The following is an 11,197-nucleotide window of genomic DNA, read 5'->3' as shown; positions in this document are numbered from 1 at the left end:
AAGTGAGAAATCACAGCGACAACATTCCAGAACAACAACAAAGGGTGGGCGCTCATCGCGTGACGAGCCGCGACCCGGGAGGCGTGGGCGGAGGCGCGCTCTTGCCCTTGGAGAAGAAGGCGTGGATGCGTTCATGCTTTTGGATGTCCTTTTCCGACAGCGACGGCCGTGTCGTTTCCACCGACGCCCACAAGTCGTCCATCGACATCAGCTCCGCTGCGAGGGCGGCCGTGTTGAAGACAGCCGCCTCAGCCCCGGCGCCGGCGGCCAGGCACAGCGGCTTCAGCGCATCCCCGACCTTCTCTCGCGTCACGTCGTTGCGGAGGCCAGCAATCACAAACCCATCCTCGCCATCCGGCGCGGCGCCATCACCACCGATGCTGCCTGAGACGCAAGCCGCCTGCTTTGTCAGGCGCTCCACGAACCGCATGTTCACCAGCGTGTGCGCCGACGACACCATCGCCGACAGGTCGGCAGGCGTCCAGTTCACCGTGCGCCGCGCCACTTGCCGCAGCTCCTCGTCGCTGAAGTGCGCCGAGGCCTTGCTCAGCAAGCTGCGCAGTATTGCCACCCGATCATCTTCGCTCGGCACAGGGCACACGACGGCCTTGTCGAGTCGACCCGGTCGCAGCAGCGCCGCGTCGATCAGGTCCGGCCGGCTCGAGGCCGCGACAACAAACACGTCCTTGCGCCCCTCCACACCGTCCAGGTAGCACAGCAGTTGGTTCACCACGCGGTCTGTTACGCCCGAGTCGTCAGCGCCGCGCTGCGGCGCAACCGAGTCGAACTCGTCAAAGAACACCACACATGGCGCCGCCGCCTGCGCGCGCTCAAAGACGTCGCGGATCTTCTGCTCGCTCTGCCCAATGTACTTGCCAAACACCTCCGGACCGTTGATGACTATGCAGTGCAAGTTCTCCGCGTTGACGATGGATTCAACGATGAAGGTCTTGCCGCACCCCGATGGGCCGTAGAGCAGGATGCCGCTGCGCGTCTTGAGCGGCAGCCGCGCGAAGAGCTGGGGGTGCTTGATCGGCAGCACCAGCGTATTGTACAGCGTCTTCTTCGCCTCCTCCAGCCCGCCAATCGACTCCCACGACACCTTGTCTCCTTTGAGAAAGTTGATGCCGGTGTGCGCCAGCGGGGTAAAGAAGGTCATGCAGGCCTCGGCGCACGCGCGCAGCGACAGGGTCGGCTCCGCCGCCAGCTTCGCCCGCATCCGCGCCGTCAGCTGCTTCACATCAAACGGGGTGTAGTTGTCCATTCGCGCCGCCACCGCCGCCACGTCTTCGCGCGACGCGTATGGGAACAGCTGCCCAGTCAACACCGTCCGAGACGCGCGATTCAGCGCCTCCAGCGTCAGCACCCGCCGGAAGCAGTAAGCCGACCGCAGCGTCTCGTGCACTGCGTCACGGCTCGAGCATGTCGCCAGCACCACCACCGCCCCGTGTGGACGAACGGAGAACTGGTAGCAGAAGCGTGTCAGCGCTGACTCCAGCGTTGCCCGCGTCATAGCCGACATCGCCTCCGCGTGACCCTCCTGCTGCGCCGGCGCAACGCTGTCGAAGTTCTCCAGCACCAGGACCGCTGGCTTGCACAGAACGCACTCCATCAAAGCCCTGGCAATGTCTGCAGAGAAGGACTTGGTCTTGCCGCACTCGAGCGTTACGGTGTGCACGTCGGGCAGCGTGTCGAGTACCGCGCGCACCACCGTCGACTTGCCAAAGCCTTTCCCGCCGCACAGCAGCACGTTGTTCTGGTGCAGATTGACAAACCGCGGCACGCTCGACTGGTGGAGGGCGGCCACAAGGTGCCGCTGCAGTTCCTCCGCTACCCTACCGTGCACCTGCATGACGGCGTCCAGCGCCACCGCAGAGAATGGGAGTAGCGCGCGACTCGAGAGCACCGGGCGGGCCACCCCGGCAGAATCGTTCCCGGGTGCGTCGCTAGTCTTCCCAGCCGTAGAGGCCGACGGGTCGAGGCCGTGAGGGGTAAGGAGAAGGTTTGTCGCCTGTGCCAGGGAGTCCACCACGCAGACACCCTCCTCGTCCGCAGCTCCCGCTGCCTCGGCGTCAGCGTTGCCCACGACAACGACGGACATCTGCTTCAAGTGTGCCCGCAGAAACCCCGGCGTTACCTCCTCCCTGTTCAGCGTCGCCACCGTCGCGCAGTCGAGGACGCCGAGCACCATACCGTTCTTCCAGTGGTACTTCTCAGCCGTGATGCAGCGCACCCGCACCGCAGCCATGTCGTTGCGCTCGACACCGCTGTCATCGGCGGCACGAGTGGGCCGTCCGCGGACAAAGGCCCAGAGCGGCGGTGCGGAGGCCCCATCAGCCGCGCCGTCCGTCTGCTCCTGACGGACACGGGTGGCAATTACAAAATGCGTGCCCTCGTGCATCGTCGCGCACCCGCTACGCAGCTTCTCCTCCGCGTCGCCGCACTCGATGGCGGTCACCATCACCTTGGCCGGAACCCCGGGGAAGATGGAGACGGAGATGATCATGGAGGGGAACACCACCTGCACCTGGCGAAGCAGCAGGTTCTCGACGCGAAGCGCGTTCTGCTCCACGACCTCGCTGTCGTCCACCGTCAGCGGCGCCACCAGAACCTTGGTCGCGCGCGGCGCGTTGGACAGCGGCACGCACTCCACCAGCTCCCCCTCCTTCAGCCCATGGTCATAGCAGAGGGCAATTGGGAAAACAAGCGCAAACTTGGAGCGCGTGTGCGGTCGGTCGGTGAGGCACCCGACGTAGATGTTGTGGCCGCTCTGCCCTGTAATGCGCAACGGCACCGCTAGCGGCAGGCGCCCGCTGTAAAGCGGGCGCAGCACACTGTCGAGGTAGTGCTGCGAGACCGTCACGAAGGAGTGCTGGCTGCTCCTGTCCACGGCGACTTCAAAGGACGATTGCTGCATGGGCGGGCCGAGCGGCGCCAATTAACAGCGCGCCGCTTCGAGGCTACGACCTTTAAGTGGGAGAGGGGGGAGGGAGGGAGAAACGGCACAGAGAATGCAAAGGGCGAGGCGAAAACGGAAAGCAGTCACACCACCGAGTCCGTCCTTCAAACGTTCTTGTGAGCCGTGTGGTGCCGCAGAAAAGAGGCAGTGGCGGGTGGGGGATAAACCACAACTCTTGCTCTTCTCCCAGCTGCTCCTCGTGGGTGCTAGTTGTGCTTGTCGGAGGTGTCTGGTGCCTTTCGGTGGCGCTTCTCCTTGTGGATGGGGGGGGGCTGTTGTTGCTGTTGTGAGGATAGCGGACGGACTCAGCTCTATGAAGAAAGGCACGTGTGCGAGCGAGTGAGGGGTGGTAACCACTCCCTCCCTCTGGCACGTGACGTTGATGTGACTCCTCGGTGCCGCAAGAGTCGCCACCTCTCTCGCTTGTGCTTGCTTTTCCTCCAAGAATACCCCGTCGTGTTCAACAAGGGAGGAAGGCCGGCGGTCGTCCGCGTGGGTGCGCACAGCGAACAACACACACAGGGATGCAGGCACGCATTCACCGCTCGGAAAATAAGAACAAAAAGAAGCGCGGGGGCGACATGAACAAGTGACGAAGGAGGGAGAGGGACAATGAAAGAAGTAGTCGACATCAGATGCATCGGCTCAGGCGCTTCTGGTCCTGCTCACTCGTCCGGGCGCCTGGGAAAAGAAGCACAGGCACGCACACACACACACACACACACACACACACCCAGGTTGTGTCTTCCCGCAGTTGCCAGGTTATGTTTTGCCTTGTTGTTTGTGGCCGCTCCTCTGTCTGTTTCCATCGCTGCTTTCCATTCTTTGAGAGGACCTGTGATGAAGGTAGGCAGTGCACGAAGCCCATCGTGCGACTACACTGACTGCGGAACGTAGCCGAAGCGCATCTGCCAAAATTCTGCATCCTCCGTCGTCTTGACAGGCCGCCAATGCCACCGCAGGGTAACCTTTTCGCCTGCGCGCAGCAAACGTCGCGTCACGACGTGCACGAGGGGCGCTCCGCTCGAATCTGCCCAGCGCACCGACCGCACGGGTGCAATGCGCTCGTCTTCGCCTACACAGACGTATGCGTTTGGCTCAAAGCTATGGGCGCAAAAGTCGATCAGCGGATAAAGGCTGAGCCCCTCCGCGTCGTCCTCCATTGCGCGACTCAGCGCCATAGACAACGCCCAGGCTGTTGATTTGGCGGCAAAGTGGGGCACGCCTTGCTCAAGGCGACGCTGCAGTTGTTGCAGCCGCACCCACTCCACGCGCTGACTTGCAGAGGTCAGCTGCTCCTTATCCAGGAACGGCGCGTTGGCAGCCCCGCGTGCCTGCAGCGAGTTCCCGGCGTACATGGCATCCAGTTGATCAACCAGTACCGCAGCACGCTCGTAGTGGAGCCCGGCAAGAAGCGTGTCCGATACCTCTTCCGTCCCCGAGTTGTGCAGGTCATGCAGAAACTCGAGATAGGCGCGATGAGGGCTGCGCGAGTTGTGCAGTTCACGGGCGAGGAGCTGTGCAAGTCTCTCAAGGGTGCTGTAGCGTCCGATGAAGGTGCCTTTGCGCGACTCTGGAGAGCTGACACTCAGAGAAAGCGCTGCCGGAAGCGAAATGAGCGTGCGGCCTGCGGCGACGGGGCGTGTTACTTTCAGATAGCATCGATGCGCTTCGTTGGGTGTCTCACTGGGCTGCAGGCGGACAGCACCGTGCACGGCTGCACCACGACGTGCAGCCCACCGGCACAACTGCAGCGCACCCGGGACTTCGCGAGAGAAGAGGTAGGGCCAAAAGTAGATGTACGTCGCCTCATTTCGGCACACAATGCGGCGCGACGGCGGAGTGGTGATGACAAACTCTAGCATGACGCCAACGCGAGCAAACACACACGCGTCACACCGCAGATGACATCAACACAAAGAGTACCGCACCAACGCACTCCCGCGTGGGTCGACGTGGATGATAGGCGCAAGTATACGTTGTGCATCAACAGTTGCAACACTGCTTCATCCACACGGCTGGTTATTTGTTTTCAGTGGAGCCCCTTCCCTCCTCCATCGTCTACTGCAGCACCACTGCCAATGCGGACGCCGAACAGGTTCGCACTCAGCTAAACGATCGGTGAGGAGCGGATTGGCAGGGGGAGGGAAGCTGGGGAGTAGGCGGCAACGCGGTGCACATGCACGTTTTGGACGTCGAGCGAGGGCGTGTGTGAGCGAAGACACCACCACATGGAAAGAGAGAGAAGTTGAGGAAATCAAAGCAAGTACAGGGAGGAGAGCGCTTGCAGAGAGATAGGAGGTCAGAACGTGATGGCCACCTCCATGACGATAATCACTCTGCTTGATCGTACACACCAACCTGATAAGAGAGCAGGTAGGTGACGCCCCGGGGGAAGGAGGGCGCTGCGGAGTGGGTCAGTGGGTGGGTGGGGGAGACACCAGCGCAGTGGACTGTGCATATGATGTCGCGTTTACACCCGAGAGTAACATGAACCAGTGCTTCTTGTGTTCTCTTTGTCCTTCTAGTTAGACACAGGGAAACCTAAGATACCCCTCCTCCCCCCTCAACGAGTGGGGGGGATCGGATAGCCTACCCTCCCAACGACTCCCTCATCACCCGGGTGCTGCTCTGTCTTTACGGGGTGTACGCCGTCCGTGTCGTTGGCGGCGAAATGGTGAGCGACGGTAGGCAGACGCAGGCGTGTGCACAGACACAGACACACACACATCAAAAAAAGAAACGAAAACAAACAAAAAAAAACACAACGGAACGGTACACTGCTCTGCGACGACGGCCCAGAGGAAAATGGGGAAGGAGGGGGAGGTGCATGCGTGCAACGATGAGCTCCCTCCACGTCGCCTCGCCTCGGCAACTGTTCTCTGGAACGCTGCCTCACTGGTATACGTATTCCTCTGCGTGGTCCTGCAGCAGACGGGCAGATGCCTTGCCGTCCTTGAAGAGTTCAGCCACCAGATCCACATCTTCCTCCTCGATCATCTCGCGGCCGTTCGTCTCGGCAATGATGAGCGCTGGCGTCAGCAGTTGCGCAACGAAGCGCAGCGACGTGTTCTCGCCGATGGTGCCGAGCTTGGTCAGAGCCGCCTCGGATATCTTCACCCCCTCCACATGTGCACGGATCTCCACGATCGACGTAATTTCGCTCACGTCGTAGTTCATCGTTCGAATGATGAGGAGACGATCTAGCAAATCTGTTGGCATCCCGTGCGGCGCGCGAATCTCCGTCCCGCGAATGCGGCAACTGCCGCGGTTGGTGGCGAATATGACGACCGGTGCGAGGGTCGACTCCAGCGCCTTGTTGAGGTAGGTGAAGCACTCAATATCCAGCATGTGCACTTCATCGATGAAGAGGACGCCGGGCACGAGCTCAGCGACGCCCTGGTCAATGTACTTGTTCACAACCTTGTTGATCTCTTGGCGCAACTTTTCCGTCACCTCCGTCTTTTTGTGCCGCATCATGCTGTTCACAATGGACAGGGCATCTTGTCCCTGGCTAGGCTTAGCGTTTGCCATGTCGAGATCGTGTAGCGTTACGTCCTGAATCACCTCTTTCTTCTTGTGCACGTCTCCCTTCGGGATTGGCACGTACTCGTCCGCCTCCAGGTCGTGGTCACCAATGTAAGCATCGCTGCGGCCCACCCGCTTCACAGCGCCAGAGCTTGCCTCGATGTAGATGACGTCACCGACGGTCACTTTCTCCTTCTCCAGGCTCTCGTAGATGGCCGCATCCAGCTTCAGCAACTTGGACCCCTTCTGGGACTTGAGGGTGATGATGACATGCGAGATGGACTTGCCATAGCCGCCGAGTGGGTTGTCCGTCTCCTCGGCGCGCAGCTCAGTCACCTCTCCCTCGTACACCTCTTTGTTTTCCTTGATGCGCAGCCCGATGGCGCGGCGGAAGTTCTCCATGAGAACCTCCGTCTTCTTCACCTCCGCGCTGTACACCTCGCTGCCGACCATCGGGCAGAAGGGCACCTTGGACCCCAGCTCCTTGGCAATACCGAGGGCGAGCGCCGTCTTGCCGGTGCCCGGCGGCCCCGCAAACAGTAGCGCCCGACCGGCCATCTTCTTGGAGCGGATCAGTTCCACCGCAATGCCGGCTGCCTCGCGCGCCTTCTCCTGCCCGACAAAACCGTCGGCGATATGCTTCGTCGTCCCATCCGGGTTAAGGCCGAGCCCCTTCACGTGGCTGTGCGCTGCCACCCGCTCCTTCTTGGTGGTCGAGATGACCTCCTCGATCTTGATGCCGGACATCGTGCCGTGAAGAGCGCGATTATTCGGTGGACGTACAATAAGTCGGGCACGCGTGGAGTTCGCCAGACGGGGCTCAAGGTCACGAGTCCGTGCAGGAACCAAATGGTACACCGACAAGTGCAGCCGAGCGCCTTTCTCGGAGAAAAGACGAAAAAGAATATGTGGAGAGATCGGTTGGCTGCTGGATTAGGTGTGCCGCGTATGTGGGTCGGACTGCTGTCACCGGTGTGCAAAAATGGGGGTACAAGTGTGAGAGAGAGAGGGTGTGTGGGGGGGGGGGGAGGTTGAACAAGAGCGATGCTCATGAGGGAGTGAGGAACGCCATACATCGACGCGCATGCCCACTCGCTCTGCGGCATGTGCGCCGTTCGGCCTCACAGTCGAGGTCAGAGCAGTCAAACGCGACCATGACGACGCAAACTGGTTGGGCGAAGATCAACAACTCCGACAGCGCTGTTTGCTCTGTTCCCTCTTGCGGTACCTCATTACGTTACACTGCCTTACGCTCAAAGGTGTGAAGAGGCACACACGTGCACGACGCGGTTCAAAAGGAAAAGGGAGAGAAAGAAAGAGCTGGAAACTGTGACGCACCAGCGATGCGTCACCGCCTCCCTCACCTTTTCTCGCTGCCCCGGCGCGGTGGAGCAACGACACCTCACTTGCAAGAAACACCCCAACACACCTCGCCACAAACACACACCCACACCCACACAAAGGATTCCAGAGGTGCAGTGCCACTACCGCGCCACCTCCTTTGCGACCTTGTCCAGCAGCTTGGAGAGAGGGTGCTCTGGGCTCACGTTGCGCTCCACAATAGCCCGCGCCTCGTCCAACAACGCTTGCGCCTTCGCCTTGTTGCCATGAGAGAGGTACGCGCGGGCGGCGTTCACTGCAGCCTTGCCGATGGCAATGTGCCTTCCTTGGAAGCGCTGGCGTGCAATCTTGAGCGCCTCAAGGTAGTACTGCGCTTGCAATTTCGGATTTTCCAGCTGCCCGCAGGCGTCACCGAGTGCGACGTATGTGTCTATGAGGTGGGTGTGCTGCTGCCCGAAGGCCCGCTGCTGCAGCTCCACAGCCTGCTCGAGCAGCGCCTTCTGATTGTAGAAATCGCCGTTGGCCCTGTGCGCGTCGGCAACCTCCAGCAGGGTCATGGCCAGCTGGGGGCTCATTGGGCCAAGCCGCTTCTCTTGAATGCTGTAGGCCGCCTGTGCGAGCTGCAGCTGTCGCTCTACCTGCCCCGCCGCACCGTAGGCTCGACCGAGAGTCATCATTGCAATGGTTGTCTGGACGTGTTCAGGGCCGCAGTGACGCTTCACAATCTCGTACGCACGCTCGGCGGTACGCAGCTGGGCCTCATGCTCGCCGAGATGGCCGTGGGCGGCGGCGAGCAACAGCAGAACGCGACCGACCTTGGCATGCCGTGGGTTGAAACGTTTTTCATGCAGCGCGAGCGACTGTTCAAGCAACTGCTTCATGTCAGGATAGAGACCCATCTCCTCCTTGGCGCAGGCCATGTTGTACAACACCATGCCATACTGCGGGTGGTCGGTGCCGTACACTGCCTGAACCAGGTCGCGGGATCTCTCCAGTAGCTTCAGCTTTCGTATGCTGTCACCCATCTCGCCGTACGCGCAAGCGAGGTTGTTGAGGCAGCTCATGAGGGTGGGGCTGTTTGGGGTGTGCTGCTTCGACTGTGCCACCTTTTCCCATGCTTCGATGGCCGAGGAAAACTCGCCCTTTTCGAAGGCCTCAGCGGCCTCCTTGTTGAGCTCAATCAGCTCCTTCTCGCTCAGATCAGCAGTTGCGTCGGTACCCGTGCTAGAGTCTCCGGTGCTGGCGTTGCTGCCAATACCACCCGAGCTAGCCCATCGTTGCGAGACAAGTGCTGCGTTAGCAAAAGACGGGGCACCCAGCGTTGCTGCGACGCTTGCGAGACGAGCACGGCGCAGAGAGACGGAGCTGCCGGTCGCTGCGATGGCGAGTCGACGCGTTGGGCACGTCAGACGAGCGAGCATGAGTCCTGCCCGCTGGAGGCGCGTCTGTGCGTGGTGTCTTTGCGCTATCGAGTGCGCCGGCACCTGCACTCGATGCCTCTAACGAACGGCAGAGAGAGGGAGGAGAAGTGGGATTCAGGCGCCACCATAACCCCGCACGCAGCGCCGCAAGGTCAACGGAGGATGTGGGAGAGTCATGGGAGGAGCAAAGCGCGAAGAGAAAGGCGTGGTACCAGCATATGTGTAGAAGTGTGAGACTGTAAACGTGAACACTCACCCGGCGACACAACGTGCCAATGCACTTGCTCAATGCAAGACACGCACACACACAAAGGGGGAGAGCAGAATCGTATGCCAGACGACCACGCCCGCACTCGCACACACAGCATCAACGATACTGCCCATGGACGGGGTGCACTGGGCGTACATCGCCGCATAGAAAGAGCGTCCTGTAGACTGCCCGAATACCAAATTCTCTGCTTTTACCTTTTACGTGTGTGTGTGTAGTGTGTAGTGCAGTCTTTGATGTCTTTCACGATGCCACGGCGCAGTTGTTCCAGTTCCACGGAAAACGAAAGAACAGAAAAAAAAGGCATACTAGTCGCGAGGGTGCGAGGGCAGTCCACAATCAAGGAAAGGATAGCACAACATACAAGCACATTGACAGACTGTGGCCCTTGCTCGCATGGGCGTCTTGTGAGAGGAGCAAATACTGTACAGGAAGTACACCCGCATGCTGCTAACATTGCCGGCACCATCACTGGCTCGCCACCGCTGTCGGAGATGTGTGTTCTTGATTGCGAGCCAAAGCGGCCTCGAGCCGCCTAGTCAGAGGTGCAATCGATGCAGCGCCGTGTACGTTGCACTGCGTCAAGGAGGGAGAGGACTTCACGAGTCGTATGAGAGCCTGCAGACCGGTGCAGCCGATCGGATTCCCAGATACGTCCAAGCAGGCAAGTTGGACGAGAGGAGGGAGGCTGTGGGCGAGGAGAAGGATCAAATCACTGTCCAGCTGTTGGCTTGACAGTGACAAAGAGTGAAGGAGAACGCAGTTGGAGAGGGTAACGAAGATGGGCAGCCACATGAGCTTACCAACATAGGTGGGGAGAAAGTCGAGATGGCGAACCTTGTCCACCACATCTCGGGCCGAGCCGCTCGCAATGGCGGCTTGCACCGTGGCGTATCGAGTGAGGTACCCCAAGTAGTGATTGTTCAGCGGGTAGTCATGGGTTTGACAGAGACGCAGATAGGTGTCGTGCACGCTGAGCGACTGCCTCAGGTCGGCAGAGATCAGATCGCGGGCCGCATCGCGCAGATCGACGTAGCGGCGAAGCAGTACGTCATAGGGAATGTTCGGGCTAGGGCCCATATTGGGCAGCTGCATCTCACCAAGGATAAGGGGAAACCGAGTGCTCAGCGTGCGACGCAGGAGCAAACGGGTCTGCTCTGGAGGCTCTTCTTGTGTAGACATTGCTCTTGAGGAAAGGGGCATGGGTGGCGGGGATGTGATTTGTGCTTCTGTTCTCTCGCGTTCGTGTGCAGTGTGTTATGAAAGCCGGTATTGCTATAGATGTGTATATATCAAAATCATTATTGTGTGACCACATTGCAGAAAAGGATTGAGGGGAGGGACGGAGGAAGCGGAGAGAGCGTGGAAGGGAGAAGTGCTGCCTTGCAGAGGACGTCACCAACACACACGCACACAGAAAAGGAGGCGGGGGTAACTTCGTACGCATTGCCATTCCCTCCCTCGTCACCTTCAGCTGCACGGCTAGAGACGAAACAGCAGTTCCCGGAAGGGCACGAGCGAACAGGAGCCGGTCGAGTGGCTCCGGCAACTCTCACTTGTGTCCCCCAGAAAGAAGCGCCTGCTAGTGAGAGGCTGTGCCGTCCTCTCCACCACAGCAGCCCGTCACTTTCGCGACGTTTTCTTCGTGCTTGTTCCTCTTTTCCTTGTTATCGAGAGCGC

General features: G+C 60.1%; 5 protein-coding genes across 5 annotated transcripts; all 5 read right to left on the bottom strand.

The window, feature by feature from the left end:
* Window positions 1-52: 52 nt before the first annotated feature.
* On the bottom strand, window positions 53-2,917 carry LMXM_33_3520 (peroxisome biosynthesis protein-like protein; the record flags this gene model as incomplete). Its single annotated transcript, XM_003878859.1, has 1 exon — window positions 53-2,917. The coding sequence occupies one exon, from the start codon at window positions 2,915-2,917 to the stop codon at window positions 53-55; it is 2,865 nt and encodes a 954-aa protein (XP_003878908.1).
* A 917-nt stretch (window positions 2,918-3,834) lies between these two features.
* Window positions 3,835-4,824, bottom strand: LMXM_33_3510 (conserved hypothetical protein; the record flags this gene model as incomplete). The annotated part of the gene is made up of 1 exon (XM_003878858.1): window positions 3,835-4,824. One exon carries the CDS (start codon window positions 4,822-4,824, stop codon window positions 3,835-3,837), a length of 990 nt encoding a protein of 329 aa, XP_003878907.1.
* A 1,030-nt stretch (window positions 4,825-5,854) lies between these two features.
* Window positions 5,855-7,234, bottom strand: LMXM_33_3500 (putative ruvb-like 1 DNA helicase; the record flags this gene model as incomplete). Its single annotated transcript, XM_003878857.1, has 1 exon — window positions 5,855-7,234. One exon carries the CDS (start codon window positions 7,232-7,234, stop codon window positions 5,855-5,857), a length of 1,380 nt encoding a protein of 459 aa, XP_003878906.1.
* A 737-nt stretch (window positions 7,235-7,971) lies between these two features.
* LMXM_33_3490 (conserved hypothetical protein) lies at window positions 7,972-9,249 on the bottom strand (the record flags this gene model as incomplete). The annotated part of the gene is made up of 1 exon (XM_003878856.1): window positions 7,972-9,249. The coding sequence occupies one exon, from the start codon at window positions 9,247-9,249 to the stop codon at window positions 7,972-7,974; it is 1,278 nt and encodes a 425-aa protein (XP_003878905.1).
* Window positions 9,250-9,985: 736 nt separating this feature from the next.
* Window positions 9,986-10,699, bottom strand: LMXM_33_3480 (conserved hypothetical protein; the record flags this gene model as incomplete). The annotated part of the gene is made up of 1 exon (XM_003878855.1): window positions 9,986-10,699. The coding sequence occupies one exon, from the start codon at window positions 10,697-10,699 to the stop codon at window positions 9,986-9,988; it is 714 nt and encodes a 237-aa protein (XP_003878904.1).
* Window positions 10,700-11,197: the final 498 nt, after the last annotated feature.

This window comes from Leishmania mexicana, chromosome 33 (assembly GCF_000234665.1).
Source record: "Leishmania mexicana MHOM/GT/2001/U1103 complete genome, chromosome 33".
Classification (NCBI taxonomy): domain Eukaryota; phylum Euglenozoa; class Kinetoplastea; order Trypanosomatida; family Trypanosomatidae; genus Leishmania; species Leishmania mexicana.
This window is presented reverse-complemented; position numbering and strand designations above follow the sequence as displayed.